The sequence below is a fragment of the Ciona intestinalis genome, unplaced genomic scaffold, assembly GCF_000224145.3.
Source record: "Ciona intestinalis unplaced genomic scaffold, KH HT000074.2, whole genome shotgun sequence".
Classification (NCBI taxonomy): Eukaryota; Metazoa; Chordata; class Ascidiacea; order Phlebobranchia; family Cionidae; genus Ciona; species Ciona intestinalis.
Genome location: NW_004190396.2, coordinates 335,569 through 353,012, shown reverse-complemented (window position 1 = coordinate 353,012; position 17,444 = coordinate 335,569). Strand labels below are relative to the sequence as shown.

Sequence of the window (17,444 nt, the reverse complement as noted above, 5' to 3'; positions counted from 1 at the left end):
AGCAGTAATACACATGTTACTAAAAAATTAAGTAAGTTATTGGATTTCTTCCTAATAAGGTAATAGTAGGCATATGTGTATAAAGCTTATATGATATTTATACCGTATAATTGCTTATAAGATGATGTGCTTCGCAATAGGACCTTACCCATTCAGGTGATCAGCCGACTTTGGCCTAAATCTCAGGTCTACTGGCGTGTTTGCCTGTAAGAAATCCCCCTTATGTATATAATGGCTTATAAACGTACCTAAAAGGACAACTACCCAACCCATAGTTACCCCAATACCTTTCAGGTGGACCAAAACGTAAAAGAAAGTATTCCCAAAAGTTGGTATGGTAATGCATTAACCTGATGGATGACACGGGTAGCCAATCCAAAGACATCAATGTGGTGATTGTTCCTGAGAGCGTTCTCCAAGCATTTGAGGCGTCGTCCCATTTAGACTTGGAAGAAAATGAGATTCTAAATTTCAATGAATTTGAGGAGAAACAAAAAACGAAGGAAAACGTGAAACATGTGTGGCTGGATATGCCAATGGGGGAATTCCCTCATGTGGGACCAACTCCTGAATGTAGTGAAGTAAACTTTAAGCAAAGATGATGTTAAAAACTCGAGTGATGAAACTGTTTCATTAAAATTGTTCCAGAATTGTTTATTTATAAATAACGCCAACACAGAAGGAGTTGGGACAAGTTTGAGCGCAAGTGATTCAACTTTGCAGGGCTGTCTTAATATGACGGTTAAAAGTGTTGAAAACATTGGAGACAAGAATATATATACATTAACCCCTACCACCATGGAGGGTATGGAAGTTGGGGGTACCAAACCAAATGATGTAGAGTGTCAAGTTGTGCCAGAAGATTTGGTCCCTGGGGACTGCGAGGATAAGCTCTCCTTTGCGCTGAGCGATGAAACTACTTTGGGATTTGTGAACTCGAAAAATTTAACAGCGAGTCAATTATGTGAATTGAGTTATATAAACTCTGATTCAGATGATAAAAGTAAAACCTACAAATGTAAGTTCGCGAATTGTAAATGGTCCTTTAGTACACCTTATAAGTTAAAGCGACACATCTCGTCACATTTGAAACAAAAATCATTTTTCTGCGATTTTCCTGGTTGTAATAAATCCTTCATGAACAATTACAACTTAAAAGCTCACCTGAGAACTCACACCGAGGTAATACCTGAACTTATATGTAAAACATGTGGTGTGGAACAACCGAATAAAAGACAACTAGAAGCCCATGAGAGGAAGGAACATAACGCAGCTCCGAAGCTTAAATGTCCGCACTGTCCTCTTATGTTTCACACACAAGCAGGTGTGATGTCACACAAGAGGGTTCATAAACCGAAAACGCAACAATACCCATGCCCGTTATGTGATAAAGTTTATACGAAGAAGTTTTCAATTAAACTCCACATGCTGACGCATACAGGGGAGAAACCATACGCATGCGACAGATGTAGTTGGAGGTTTGCCAACCTATCAAGGCTTAACAGACATATGGCATCGCATAAAGAAAAAATGTGGGTTTTGTATATTGGTTATACATCTTTATATGTAGGGGCGGGGCAGTAAAAGTCGTTATAACATGGTGTTTTGTTTCATACACCTCGTGCCCGCTAACAAGTTACCACGTACGTAACTTATTTATCCTCGCATGGTGCGGCAACAACAGTCGTTATAACACGGGTGTTCTGTTTCATACACCTTGTGCCCGCTTACTAGTTACCGCGTATGTAACTTATTTATCCTCGCATGGCGGGGCAACAACAGTCGTTATAACACAAGTGTTCTGTTCCATACACCTCGTGCCCGCTTATGTGTTATCACATAGGTAACTTATTTATCCTCGCATGGCGGGGCAACAACAGTCGTTATAACACGGGTGTTCTGTTTCATACACCTCATGCCCGCTAACAAGTTACCACGAACGTAACTTTGGGAGTGATTGGATTTTTCCCAATCATGGCCATTGTTGTTCACACTTATCTTCCCTAGGTTACGATGTACTTACAGCAATTGCGACAAAGTATTTTACCGTAAGGACCACTTGTATTCACATATGAGGACCCATTCGTACAATGAAATAAAGAATACAAACAGTATGTTAGTCTTATTGTTGTGTTTATAAAACAATGTTTTTTTAAACACTTTTCCAAACCACTGTCTTTTTGTTATTTTGCCTAAAATTACCGTTTTTTGCAACAATTTTCACTAAAATTAATACGCAGGTGAAATCATCACCAACCTACAACAAAACAATCAACAAACTGAAAACGAACCAAATTTGTCGACAATTCGGGTAAAATATAACTTTACAAAATCTCTATAATTGATCAGTTTATTAACTCAGACACATGTGATCATGATGTCACAAAGACTCACGAGTCACAACTACTTACTATGGCATCACACACAGGATAATGACATCACACCCCACCATACCGACCATCTTTCCATCGGACACGAGGTCGAGGTGGATGATGAAATTAACTTCAACGCGGAGGATGACCAACCTCCCAAGTCCGATCTTCCATCCTCCTGGACCTCGCCGCTTCTCTCCTCCGGGAGTTTGGACGATAACCATAGAAATAACAGTGAGGATCATCTTTTCATGGAAGAAATGTCAGGGTTGGCCGAATCCACTTCAAATAAACTTCTGACATTGGAAAACGATATTTGTAACGGTAATGACTGTACTTTGGTATTATGTCTGTAACTGCTTTTCCTACCCTTCTTGCTGCACACCTTTAAATTATCAATCAATTCACGCACCCCCTTCTATAATTGCTTATATAGAATAGACCTAACCAAATTTAATGATTCGGCATCCCCACACCCCCCTTGGGAACACTTCTCGCAACCCTGGTCTAAAAACGCCTCAGTAGTGTCTAATAGACCTACGCTACACACCAGCTCTTAGACCTAATCTCTATTATTGATTATTGAGTGTCTATAAACTGCCACAGTGGGATCTAGATGGTAGCACCCTGGGTGTTATATCGTAACATATAAACCAACCCCCCACTACACAGCCACCACCACGGACAACCAGTTTGTGCTCCAACCATACGAGATTGACAACGAAAGTTTAAACTTGATCGAAAGCGACAATCACCATGATCTTACAGAGTTCAGAATATTGGTAAGTTCACTATTTATTTATAAAGCTTGTAATTGTGTTTAATTCCTTGCCAAATAGATGTTCTTACTGTGCGTTAAGTTTAAAATCTTCTAACACTAAACCAACTCTTTCTTTTCCATTTGAACTCCTACATTACTGAAAAAAGATTTATTTTCTAAACCGAATTGCTTAAAATGAGAACAGATTTTTCCTATTCTTACTTTTTCTCAAACAGTTTTGAGTTTGTTTAAACCTTCATCAACTAATATTATAAATAATGTTGGTGGAAACATTTGGAATAAATATAAGTGTCTAAAATGGATAAAACAGCAGCTTTAACTATAATAAGAGCAGTTTATCTTAAATTTTAACACAAACTGCTCGATGGGCAATGCCCAAATACGTGTATAAGTAAGACATCTGTAAAAGCTGTCATTTTTTACTTTAGAAAAACTTTGCGATCTTTGGCTTCTCTCAATTTAAAAACCGATGTTTTGATAATAATTTTTGTCAAGATATTCTAACCAAAGTATTTTACCGCAGAGTACATCTGAAAACGAAGTTGCGCCGTTATTTAAAGATACTTTGGTTGGATCCCACTCTACACTAAGCCGAACCCATTTTTCTGGGACCACGATTAATTTAAACGACTTGCAGTAAAAAATCCAGTGATTTTTATTCAATCATCGTATACTTGAATATTATGTGTAATCCTAGTGTTGCGCAATACAAAATAATCCTAGTGTTGCACAATACAAAATATCTACAAGTCAACCCACAGATTCATCCTCGTCGCTGTCCGGTATTTCCCCCGTTACCCGGCTTCGGTGTAAGATGGCACGCTTATACGCTGACTCAACGTTTTTACGAAGTGCCGGTCGTCGACCCTCGGAAAGTTTCGTCTCGTCAGATTTTCTGTCGATTCCGAGTCGCTCGAGTTTGTTGCGTGGAAGCCATTGCCTGTGTAAGGGGTGGGGTTAATAACCTTATGCTCGCTGTCAAGTTATAACATGGGTGTTTTGTATACGCCATCCTGCTCTATTTTATATTACTAAGGTACTAGGGGTTTAACACACAAGCAGCATATACATAGGTGCCATATATTACACAACAATACATACCATGTTCTCTTGGTATCAAAGAAAAGCACGAGGTAAAGTCGATGTTTCTCGCACCCAACCCTCTTGTTACCAACTTGTAAAACATCATATGGGGGTACGGGGATCGGAACCCCGTTGTGGGAGTAACCATCGCGGGGCATCATGGGGTCTATTAACTGGAAATGAGGGTGGGTTAAACTGGGTTGTATTCTATATGGGTGAGGTCCTACAGCGAGGCATGCCATGGGTCTGGGATTTAGACCAGAGTTGGCCCATTACCCCAACATTTTTGGGATATTTAGTTTCACTACAAAGCAACAACTATTAAACACAGGGGAGGCAGGGATAGTTAGACACACAATCCTGTGAAACAAACTAACTAATTGGTTGTGATGTTTACTGATTAATGCAGTGCAAAAAATTTTAGATAGGTCCATCTACAGTGCAACCCGAGGTTTGGAGCCTAGTTAGGATGCCTCCTTTGTTAAAATGTAGGCCTGAACACCCAGCCACCCAAGGTATGGAGTCTATAATATCCCAGCATACAACAACATACATACCAGGGCAGGATAAGGTGGGTACCCCCTACATTTCGCCCACACCAGATCTAATGGTTCAATATGGGGGAAGTCGCTTTCATCAATGTCTTCTTCAGTGGTGGAAATGCAGCTTTGTTGGCGTTGGAAGGGTTGGCCCATGGGGTCTGGGGGGTTAGGTAGGAGATATATGGGTGATGGTATATATGCATACAGAATGCGAGTTTATGAGTGTTAATACACATTCGTCATAATATATTTTGATAGGAAGTTTTAAATGGCAACGTAATGACACTTGTCATAACATGGGTGTTATGGTTCATACACCTCGTGCCTGCTTACAAGTTACCACGTTTGTAACTTTGTGGGTGATTGTTGTTTTATATGGCTGATAATTTGGGCAACTCATTAATGACCACTGGGTTGGAGCAATTGTCGTCAGGCGACTTGCCCAAGCACACATACGCTCACAATGATAGCAACCAGGAGCCTTGAATCCATTACCCCCTGCTCACATGTTTCACCTGTTATCAGGAGTCCCGGTGGGTCGTCGTTTGAATTCTCGCTTGCCACGTCTGATTGGTTGTTGTAAATATTATCGTCCAATGAATGGCTTCGCTTTTTCTTGGGGGATGGATTCTTTTTTGTGGGTCTGGGGATAAGTTTGTTTGGTAGTTGTATAACAGAGTTGCTGTTTAATGACCATAAAATAAGCGCAAGCACACCAAATGAGGTTCCATATTATTAACAACTGTGAATGTAATTGTGTTTAACATTTTCAATACAGTTTTGCCTAAACATCTAATGTGTTTAACTATCCTTGCCCCCTGTTTAAACACATTTGGCAGCTACAGTTATGGAGCTATACACTAATATACAATTTAAGAATGAGAACTAGCACGAGTATGAACCGGACACCAAAAGTCAACAGCACACAGACCTTGTAGTATGATTGCTGTTGGTAGATTGAGCATCTGATGAATCGGACGTGTTATGTGTCGTTGGGTCGTCACGGTAACATCGGAAACTGTCGTCCCGGGGTTTAGAGGGTGAGTGCTCCGTGTCTGGGGTTGGGTTGGTTTAGTTGTTTAGGAATGGTTTAATGCAATCTTTTTTTTATACGGGTGAGGTGAGGACCTGGGATTTAAGCCAGGTTTGGCTCATTACCCCAACACACTTGTTTATGAAAGTGACGTGCTCGGAAAAGTAAAGTCCCTTGGTCTGATGCAATCATGCAAACTCAGTTCTGTTGTAAATTTGTTCTGTAGTGTGGGACAACCCATTAGTGACCACTGGGTTGGAGTATTCTTTGTTAAGTGTCTTGCCCAAGGAAACTTAAGGCAATTAGTATTACCATCAGACGAGTATCGAGCATCAACCTGGTATCCTTCAGTTACAACGTAAGGTTGTAACCGAGGAGGTATGGGACATATTGTTCATTACTGAATTATTATAGCAATAATATAGGATTTGTCGAACAATGTGACACTCTCGTGTTATGTCTTATAAAGCAATTAAGTAACAACTTACCCCCTGTTATACCATTTACTATGATATCTATGTTTTCATCTTTCACTCTGGTTAGTTTCGTCGGAGTATTTTTTAAAATCCGATCTTCCATTTCTTTGTCCCCATTGTTTGTAACTATAGCAGTGTTTCCAGGTGCTAAATTCCCAGTGTTGACCTTTTTATGCTTTTTCTTGAAGAGCACGGCAGTTCTGCGGTTCACGCAATTTTTTGACCCGTTTTCCGAGTCAGAGTTGGCTGAATTTACGGAGCCATTTGTGGACCCTGGTCCCTCCTTGTGCGTGGTCCCACTCTCCACAGTATCTTGATCTACAGTAGGGCAGCTTGTAGATCGAGATAATTTAAGTTTTTTCTGCTCGGTTTCAGAAATATTATTTGGGACCGGGGACCGCGCCGACCAAAGTCTTTTTCTTGTCTTCCCTACTTCGCATTTAACAACATTGGGATTATCAGAATCGACAGACGATGATTTTTCATCGTTGGACGTTCGACGTTGATCGCCGACATCCTCGGTGGAACTTGAAGTTTTGCGCATTTTCCTAAAAAATAATAAAAACATAAACAAAAAGTCGAATACCAAAAATGAAAAAAATTAATAAAATGAAAAAAAATTAAAACATTTTAAAAGAATACATAACGTTTACCTTTCACTATTTATGTAAGATTCTACAGCAAGCCTTGCTACGCATATGTAGACCAGACCTTAACAACATAGTCTTACTGTATAGACCTCTAGATTATCTTAACCTATTCAATATTAAGTATTATGCATTTATAATCAAATTGCAAAATTATATTCCCTCCCCAACACCCACCTCGATTTTGGCCGGACAGAAAACCAATTAAAGTACAAAATTTAAAAAAAAACAACTAAAGATTGACAAAAAATGATTAGTTTGATCCCACTTTATAGGGTGAGGTCCTACAGCGGGGCACGCGCAGGCCACAGTTGTCTCATTATACAGAATATCGAGAACACTTAAACCACAATATAAAATCATCTCAAAATTCATTCCCTCACCTCCTTAAGCCAGCAAGCTCGTTCCGTATTTTCTTTGTCTTAAGTTGGTTAAGAATCGCAAAATCAAGTTTTTCCAACAAGATTTGTTTCTGTTCGTTTAACGATAATTTGCCTCGGTCTTCATCTGATACAACTGTAATTGAGATGTCATTATTAATTACTATGACATATCACATATTATCCCAACTATGACATCATCAACAGAACTATGACATCATCATTCAAAAAAAAGTTAACAAAAGAAAAAAAAGTTAAAAAAAATGATTGAATCTTAATGTACTTTAGTGTTTTAACTAAATATTAAAATGTGATAACGTTAAATTCAACTACAACAGCTTACACACCTTGCGTAATGGCCACACATGGGGCATGAGGCATCAACATACCAGTATTGGTGTCCAAACCAACTCGCTCGATTTCTTTCTTCATTAATCGGATCACGGCTCCACCCTAGTATGTACAAATGTATAACTACTCTGTATAGTGTACGTGTATAAACACATGGGGCAGTTACTACTCTGTTATTGTTGGTTGGTGTTATATACGTGCACACAGGTGTTATAAAAGGCATATAAAAACATGACATTTTCGCTATCTATATAATTACTAAAGTTATTTGACAGTTGTCACGCTATTCGCCTTTTTAGAAATAAACCGATCATTTCACCATCACCACTGTGTAGTGTTTATTTTAAGATGTGTTCGTAAGATAAGGCTGTTCAATTGTATCTGCATTTATACTTGGTATACACACCGTTTCACTAATAAAGCTACCGAATATTCATGAAAAATATAAGTTTTATAAATTAGTTGTACCGCAAACAGATCCAGAAAATCCAAGCCTGTAGTGGCGCTGTTATAAACATAGATATCATATATTACTCACGTGATCCCTCATTTTAACAGCGAGACGATAATAAACGGTATCCCTTGTGTTGTACAACATACAATTCCTTATCACGAGGTTGAAGTCGGCTTCGAATTCCTCCATTGATCTGGAATGTGGAAACAATGTAAACCAAACCCAGTGTGCTACCATTGAAACACAGAGGCTCACAGCGCCCCAGCTTGTTAGCACTGTGGGCTAGGATGGCCCCTTGGTAACCCCCCCAGAAAAAGGGTTAAAATTGTAAAAAACCCCCATTAAAAAGGGGTACTCTGTGTTGGAGTAATCGACCAACATGTCTAAGTCCCATGACATGTATCACTTTAGAACCTTAATGACCTAAACCCCAGGCTCCCTGACACAGAACAATACACCCCAACACTCACTTGTACTGATGTCCTTCTACTTTGCTACCCATCTTAGTAAAGTCCATGGGGGTTGTAATGATCTTGAAATAGTTGGGAGCCTCCTTGGCAGTGACGGGCTTGAGGAAGATCTCTGCCACATCAATGTTACGAAGCCGTTGTAGGGTACGACGTAGGCAGAACGACCAACGGAAGCACACGGAGCTCCATGACAGCCTGATGTTTATATCATGGGTAATATTGTTAGGTTATAAAAAATCAGTCTCCCTCAATTTTTCACAAAGTTACATACGTGGTAACTTGTAAGCAAGCAGGACTGTCGTATAACGCCTGTCGTTGCCCCCATGTTTATAAGAAATCACCCACAAAGTTACATACATGGTAACTGTGTAAGCAAGCAGGTTTTAGTTATAGGGTGTTTAAACAACTGCATTTTAAAGTAAATTTCCATTCCTCTGCTTGGTTTTAATTAATACTGTGGTAACATAATTTTTCAGATAGCCCTGTAGTTGGACCCTTAACTCAACTTATTTTAAAAGATTCTCGATCTCGAATTAATACTGCGGTAACTTGTAAGAGGGCACGATGAGATATACTTTTCAAGATATTCCTCTAGTTAGACCCCTTCACCACTTAACCCCACCTGAGATATTCTGGCTTGCTCCCTTTTTAACTTCTCCCGTTTACGAATAAGTTCGATCAACAATCGAGCTCGTTCCAAATCGTGTCGTAATCGGTTCCAGAACTTTAATTGACCAATCAACTCGTTCTGGTGTGAAGTGCCCTGTATAAAGATATTATAACTATGAACATATGAAAATCATATAAAATATTAGTTAACTGCTCCAGCTAAATCTCAATTAAAGCAATACCATACACATACTATTACAGATTTCACAGAATATAGGTGAAATATTGCCTTTATAGGTGATACAATTTAACGAAGTTTTGGGCGCACTGATAAAATACAGTTCTACTCATAGACGTTAAACAGCATTGATGAATGTGGTGAATGCCACCCCTGTTTTAAAAGCTAGGATGAAATTTCACACCACATACACCAAACATTACACCTATGCATGAGGGTATTTTACACTGTATTTTAACATGGATTTGACCTCTACAAACACCCTGGACCAAACTTATAGACAGTATTACACAAGCAACTGACCCCTTCATGCAGCTTATGGGGTTGAACATGTGAGTGCAACCTTCTAAGCAGCGGAACTCCGTTACGAGATTGTCGTTTCAACGTCCAATAACTCAACAACCGTTGCATGAACACTCCTTTCTTCTGGATGTTTATGTTGCGTCCAATGTGGCTTATCCTGGGTGGAAATGTATTTACGTAAGTTAAGTGAGGAAAGTAAGAGTTTCATATAACACAGTAATATAAGTAATATTGGTCTTTACACCCAACCTTGGGTGGATTTTTACATTGTATCAATCTGTGAACATTGCCACCCATCTCCAAAATGTATAGTGGGGTAAGATGAGACTACAGTGGGGTAAGATGAGACACATTTAGAACAAAATATCCAAATATTCTGATCGTGTTTTAAACAACTAACAACGTTCTATGGGAGTCGTGGGGATACGGTTTTATAATTCTTTGAATGTTCTTTGTTAACTACCAAATAAGACAAGAAAATTGGGCGAAAAGGTGTCCTATCTTCCCTCACCCTATTGTATTAATATGTAAAATTGAAAAATAGTGATGCACATAAAAATAGAGAAGCACATAAAAAACAAATACCATAAATAATGGTAATATTTTACCTAAAATAAGTAATAGTAGTCGCTTACTTAGAGTAATTAAGTTTTTGCAAAAACTGGGGCAGACAGGGTAGGCAGGCCAACCCTGGAATTTTCTACACTACATTAGTCAACATTGAAACCAATAAGAGGGAAATTTGTCTGGTGGAAAATTGTAAACAAAAATTTCCTGGAAATATTTGACCAACTCTGGTATGAACCTCAGATCTAATAAATATGACCAGCCTCTCCACAAGGCCTCATCCATATGAAACAAATACAAACAATACACAAGCTCCTTTTTATTCTAGGCACCCTGATATTTAGGCCAGTTGGCACAATATCTCATAAAAATATACTTCGACAAATAAACACAGCCATGGATTATTAATCATTATATAATACAAAGCCACATACTTATCCCTTGGAATATACGGGATAGCAATCTGTGGCATCTCATGTCGTTTCTCGGCCAATATTCTTCGTGCTCGCTTCATCTTTTCAGTAGAACCCGGTTCTTCAAAGTTGTTTTTCTATAAAGAATGTTTCGTTAATATGCTGTTATTGCTACCAGGTATAGTTTAATATAATATATACACAGTAGGGTGGGGGAGATGGGACACCTATTCATACTATTTTCTTGTCCCATTTGGTAGCAAACAAAGGACACGACTCCCATAGACTGTTGTTAATAAACACGATCAGGATGTTTGAATATTATGTGCTAAAGGTGTCCCGTCTTCCGCTGCCCACCATATTAATATAGGAACATTTCATCAGCCATATTGCAAAACTTCACCAGGGCTGAAGAAGGTTTAGAGGTATTCTGTTGCTTGCTACCAGGAAGGGTTTAATACATAAATTAGCTCCTCTGGTAAAAGTGTTAATTGTTATACTATATGTTTCATTTGCCATACTGCAAAACTAATCAGGGCTTTCAGGTTAAAGTTATTCTGATATCCTTGTTAACAGGCATAGATTGATAAATAAAGCAACCTCTCCAGTATAAAAATGTTACTTTAATGCACCTATGTGGCATACCATGCTGAAGAAGCTACCAAGGTGAAATTAAATATAAATTTGCCCCACAAGTATAAAAAATGCTAAATTACACCGATGTTTTCTGTCATACAGAAAAACTTCACCAGGATAAAATTAAACTCAATTATAAAAGTTCATTGTGTTACTTATGAAGGGTTAGATCTTTAGATGTAGCATGACCTCCATGCTAACCCCATAAAACCAAACTTATTAATTTCCCCAATAAATATGGATTTATTTGTAACTGCCTGAAGTTTGAATACGACAAAACTTACAAACTTACATACCCAAACCCAAATATAGGTATATGGAAAACTTATATCTGCAAAAATTATTTGATGATATTTTGGCACAGAAAATATATTTTTGAAAAAAACTTTTGAAGAGCATATTAATGTAATTCGAAACAGACAGTAAATAATAATACTTACCACCAAATACATGGGAATGATAACATCATTAAATTTATCCATTTATAACTTAATACTTTAGTACATAATATCCTCACCAGTAAACCGTTAGCTTTATACTGTCGTGGCGAAGCATCAGGTGGTGTATGCACGTCACAATAAGCTTCTTTCTCCACTGTAACTGTCATACCATTACGACCAGCCTTCCTAACTGGCTCCATCTTCATGTACAAGCCAGCTTGTTGGGCACATGTTACATGGAAAGCAGTGTAGCAGTTAGCGCGATGACATTGTATGGATGCCCCTGCATGCCGTTGTTTACATATATAACAACTAAGCCTCCATCGAGCTGCAGGGATTCGTTTCAAACCATCGATGGGTTCGAGGAAGACAGTGTTCGCGAACCCAACTTCTGGGACCCATAGAGCACATACCTGGGGTGGGGTTAATAGATCTGTGTTACTTTTATGTTGGATCTTCTTAAAAACAGACACTTTTGAGTATTAACAAGGGTGAGGTCCTATAGTGAAGCACGCCATAGGGCGTAAGATTTAGGCCAGAGTTGGTCCATTACCCCAACATCTAGGATGCTACAACCCATTAGTGACCACTTGGTTGGAGCAATGTCTGTTAAGTGACTTGTCCGGAACACATGTGTGTATCAGTATTGGGCATTGAACCAGGTATCCTTTGGTTACAATGCAAACACCTAATCATTGAGCCACGTACTGAAACCTTTACCCACCCACCCCAATCCACCCAAACCCCTTAGCATGACTTCTACATAATAATACAAACAACATACTCAAGATACCTACACTTTTATTCTAAATTTATAATACTTTTGAATAAAGTCACAGGTCACACAACATAACATAACACAGCACTCACCACATGCGCCCAGTGTCCATCATCCGTTTGTTTGAACGCACCACTTCTATTAGGGCACAACCTGCAACTAACGGGGCAAGATGGGGATTGTAGACACCTCCTACACAACCATTGACCCTCAGGTATATAAGGGACACCATAGCATTCCTGGTGCACAGCCAGGTTACACATATCGCAGAACAAGATGACATTGGAGTTCTGGCATTCACCATCGTTACAAACGCAACACACAGCGTCTTCGTCGATCATCGGCTGCAGTGTGGAAGGTTGTTGGATGTGTGTATGCACATAACATTAGGCATAGGTGTATTACAGATATATGCAATCTCTCCTATATTATTTTATGCTTGGTAAAAGAAAACATATTGTTTGTGTACATAGGTAGGGCCTAAGTTGGGTCTAATTGGTGGAAATAATAGAGCTACATAATATATTCTCTATTATTGAGTGTCTATAAACTGCCTCAGTGGGGTATAGATGGTAGCACCCTGGGTGTTGGGGACTGGGGTAATAGACCTACATCCCAGGTCTCAGGTGTGTCTCACTGAAGACCTCACCCTTATAGAATAGATTCTCTATTATTAAGTCTCTATAAACTGCCTCAGTGGGGTCTAAATGGTAGCACCCTGGGTGTTGGGGTAATAGACCTACATCCCAGGTCTTAGATTTGCCTCACTGAAGACCTCACCCTTATAGAATAGAATCTCTATTATTAAGTCTCTATAAACTGCCTCAGTGGGGTCTAGATGGTAGCACCCTGGGTGTTGGGGTAATAGACTTACATTCTATGTATCAGGTGCGGCTCACTGAAGACAACTAAAACCCAACATAAAACTTGCAAGCAACAAATACCTGGTTCCCTGACACTCCATTTCCATTCCGTGCTTGTTCAAAATACGATTCTTTTTCAAACCTGTCCATCAACAACTCAAGTTGATCAGCGGTGACCATGGCTTGCCCGTCGTCCTTACGATGGTTGTTCATCAGTTCAAGCCATACCGCATCTTCCTCATCCATGTCGTACTCAACCTGTATTTTAATAGATATTATATGTAACTTATTTATTTTTGCATGATTTAGCAACGACAGTTATAACAGAGGTTTTGAAAGACACATACGCCCGCAATAGTAGCAGCAACGAGCCTTGAACCGGTAACAGATGCACTAATTATTGTAACCCAGGATTATTAATTACATGTGCTTTGACTTTTTCCCCTCAAAACATGCACAAACATATTGGAAGTTTGACTTGTATGGTAAATGAAGCCACAAACCTCTTCAGCCAAGTCTTCAGCTGGAGTTTCAATGTAACGATAATAAGCCGTCTTCCTTTTAGGAGCGTCCACTGTTTCTTTATCATATTGAGGTAATACCCTGAAAGTTGGCTGTGGCAGTGGTTTTACAGTGTTGCCAGGGACATTGTTGTTTAGGAAGCTGTTCTGTGTATCTTGTGAAGTGCACACTAAGGTTACGTCCTTTAAGTCTTTGCTGTTTACAACTGGCGAGGGAGATTTTTCGTTCCGTTTGTTGTTTTTTTCGCTCTCTTCGTTCGAATCTTCCTCCTTGTCGACGTCGGAATCGGAAATAATGTCGAGTTTGTCGCTGATGTTTAATCTGGGGAAGGAATGGATTAAACAACATGTTCATAGAAAAGGGATCGTGTTTTTCGAGTTTATTAAAATCTGAGATGACATTGGAAACCCTAATGTTATGTTTATATAGAAGCTGGGGCACGTAGCAAGGAGTGACGAGTTACAGTTCAATTATCCTGTTTTAACCCACAACCAGGTCCACCAGTACATTTTTTGTCAATAATATATATTAAGCATAAGAAATATTCAGTTAAGGATTAACTATCGCTGTTTCAACCCACCTATAAGTTTTCCCTTCTGATTCAACTTCTACCATCCTCTGAGCTTCGGCCCACGTTAATGTTTCCCTGGCTGGGGCTGTGAAGTCAACAGGGGACGGGGAGCGACGGAAAAGTTTGTTATTCTTCTTCTTTTTTGACGATTTCAGCTTAAATTTTCTTGAAGGGGTGGGGCCAGGGCTTTGGCTCCCTGCAGGAGCGTTGTGGTCGAAGTTTAACAAGTGATTCTCAATCCCCACGTAACTTTTGTAAGTTTTTTGACAGATTGGGCATTCCCATGGCGGTTTCGTTTCACGAAGAGATTGTAGAAAATCATGAACTTTAAAATCGCTTTCCATTTTTTAACTTGTCTCCATTAGAGTGAAGAGAACTTGGGGGTAACTGCATGCACGACGCTTCCTAATAAACAACAAATAGGTTGAATCTCCAAACCTGTTTTAGAAATTTTATATTTGTATATTGTTAAAGAAGGTATTACGCAGTGGTCACTAATGGGTTGTCTAAGTTGTAAAAATATATGAATAAAACTCATGCCTCATAACCAGAGGATACTGGGATCAAGGCTTGATGCTGCGAACAGGGGGAAACTCTTAGTGCTAGTAAAGAATCCACCATTTACAATATTGGTAATTCTAAAAATCTATACAAATCTCGGGTAATGTTACAGATTAAGCAACACCCAGTACGTTAACTTAAAATAAACATAAGCTTACTGTACTACACAGACGGTAAACTACTAAATACACAAGTGATATGCATCTTTAGTTCTTTCCAAAACAGACAACTACATATTGAAATTAGACACTTAACAACCTATAAACGCAATCTAATCTTAACAAAATAAACCATGTTCATTTAAAAGACATATAAAGATTTTCAAACTGTAAATAACAATTTCTAAATTTAGTAAAAGCAAAATTTTCAAAACATTTTATAAATTCCAATTTTGACTAAAATTACGAAACGGAGTTATAGCGATTATTTAAATTCTTGTTGCCACCGAAGCAATTAGGTTGACACACGATAATTGAAACATAATATCTTTTTATCAAAGTAGATTTTAAGCTTGTTATGTTTCAAAACATTTGTTATGTAACAAAACTTTTACTTTTTACAAGTTATCGCTGCTAAAATTATACATTTAAAAACTCTAAAAAATGATTGGTATCTATTAGATACCTTGCTAATAGTAATGATAAACTAGCTAAAAATAATAAAATGCACTGAAATAGATACTTTGGTTGCCTTTTTTTGTTTGTTTTTTATTTTCGAAATTTGCGGAAATGCCGATCTCTGTCACAGCGACGTATAACATCTATCAAAAATAAGATAAAAAAAACGTGACGTCATAATTTACTATTTTTCCAAAATATTAAAACAGATTTTACGACTGAATTGTCGGTGTTTTCTGTTTATTTAAAACATTTTTAACAACCTTTTCATTACTGTCTTGTTAAAATAATGTAAACACGTAGTCTAGCATATGGAACTGTGTATTTTACCTAAATTGGATTAAATAAATCAAGTTTTCTGTTCAACATTATCTTGCCTTATGCATATTTACTTTGATATAGGTAAGTCATCTCCGTACTGCTTCTGTGTTTCTACTAAGGGCTATTTCTAATTCTAACACCTAAACATTAATGCTATATTCTTCCTAAATTTTGCGTTACTAAATTCGGAAGGTCGTAACTTTATATGGTATTTAAAATAACGAATACGAAATAGTTCAACTTCGTATCGCATAAACCACGTAATCTAACTGCAATATACAGCAAGTGACGTAATATCGCAAAAAGGCCTATTTATTTTACTTTTTATACCTAAAGTTTGTGGGTTTTTGTAAGGTATTTGGTCAAGGTGATTTCGTTTGGTGTCTTAGTTAAGGTTTGGATGCATCTTTTGGAAGATGCTTTTTAATTGAACTAATGCTTGTTTAATGCATTATAGACAGTGTTGCAAAATATGTAGACATTCAGTATACCCACGTATGGTGGACAACACCAACAATGTGTGTCTGCACGCAGAAGGGCCCCATTTCCTTTTATAGTTATGGAAAAAATACAAAATAAATGCAACAAGACATTGTTACCTGTAAGCAGGCACAAGGTGCATGAAACAAAACACTTGTGTTATAATGACTGTTGTTGCCCCACCATGGAAGTTACATTTATTCAACTTTTCAATAACTTAGAATATTTCAATTAATGCAGACTTTTAAGTTGTTTTAACAAACTTTTTACATTTCAGTTTGTTTTCTACCAGAAGCATGACGCACGTGGTAAGCTAATGATTTGTGTAACTTCTGTTTTAGTGGTGGTTTAACCAGGGGGGTTGAATTAATAAACATGCTCACCCATAGATGCCAAACTTTAAATAAAGGGTGGGCGGGAATAGTTAGACACACAATCCTGTGAAACAGATATATTTAATGGCTGTAATGTTTAATGCAGTTTAGAAAATTTAAGAATATGTCCTTTTCCCTGCCACCCCAGGTTTGTCGCTCATGTGTTGGTCTTATTCACATTTACCAAAAATTACACTGTCAGTTTTTGCTGCATTTTATAACCACAGCGGCCACACTTTTACCCAAATTGACTTAAATGCTTAGCAGTTGTTTTGAAAGTGATTTATCTGAGTCATATGTAAAGCTTCCTGTGACTCCATGCACAATTGATTTATTTTATTCTTATTCATAGGCGCCGAGTTTTGAAATGTAGTGCAGAGGCGGAGCCTATTATGACGTAACACAATCGTGACGTCATAACACTTCGGCGTTTCATTGACGTTATTTTACGCTTGCTCAACGCTGGACGTCAGTGTTACGCGTTGATCCTTTCCCCGTGCGTATTTGCAAGATTGACCGATATATAAATCGTTCGTTCGAGGCGACGTGCTTTCTACTTGAC

General features: G+C 38.3%; 3 protein-coding genes across 3 annotated transcripts in view; 2 read left to right on the top strand and 1 right to left on the bottom strand.

Moving 5' to 3' along the window:
• Positions 1-305: 305 nt before the first annotated feature.
• On the top strand, positions 306-3,838 carry zf(c2h2)-151 (zinc finger protein ZF(C2H2)-151). Its single transcript, NM_001128897.1, is given in 7 exon segments — positions 306-583; positions 585-1,532; positions 2,008-2,111; positions 2,241-2,311; positions 2,429-2,696; positions 3,045-3,154; positions 3,677-3,838. Coding segments are annotated over 7 exon segments (1,848 nt in total). The 5' UTR covers positions 306-353; the 3' UTR covers positions 3,794-3,838.
• On the bottom strand, positions 3,791-15,842 carry LOC100183236 (bromodomain-containing protein 1-like). Its single transcript, XM_004227030.4, is given in 20 exon segments — positions 3,791-4,093; positions 4,255-4,409; positions 4,794-4,936; positions 5,294-5,421; positions 5,710-5,833; positions 6,300-6,835; positions 7,318-7,450; positions 7,662-7,767; positions 8,204-8,312; positions 8,590-8,744; positions 8,746-8,784; positions 9,212-9,352; positions 9,740-9,896; positions 10,741-10,856; positions 11,873-12,208; positions 12,666-12,917; positions 13,518-13,694; positions 13,940-14,279; positions 14,539-14,934; positions 15,772-15,842. Coding segments are annotated over 19 exon segments (3,672 nt in total). The 5' UTR covers positions 14,874-14,934; positions 15,772-15,842; the 3' UTR covers positions 3,791-3,903.
• An 88-nt stretch (positions 15,843-15,930) lies between these two features.
• LOC100176191 (tyrosine-protein kinase CSK) overlaps positions 15,931-17,444 on the top strand; it is a 12,234-nt gene continuing 10,720 nt past the window's right edge. Inside the window, exons 1-2 of the mRNA XM_009862977.2 lie at positions 15,931-16,109; positions 16,786-16,816. Of these exons, the coding sequence (XP_009861279.1) occupies positions 16,805-16,816 (12 nt within the window). The 5' untranslated portion in view covers positions 15,931-16,109; positions 16,786-16,804. The remainder of the gene's footprint in view (positions 16,110-16,785; positions 16,817-17,444) is intronic.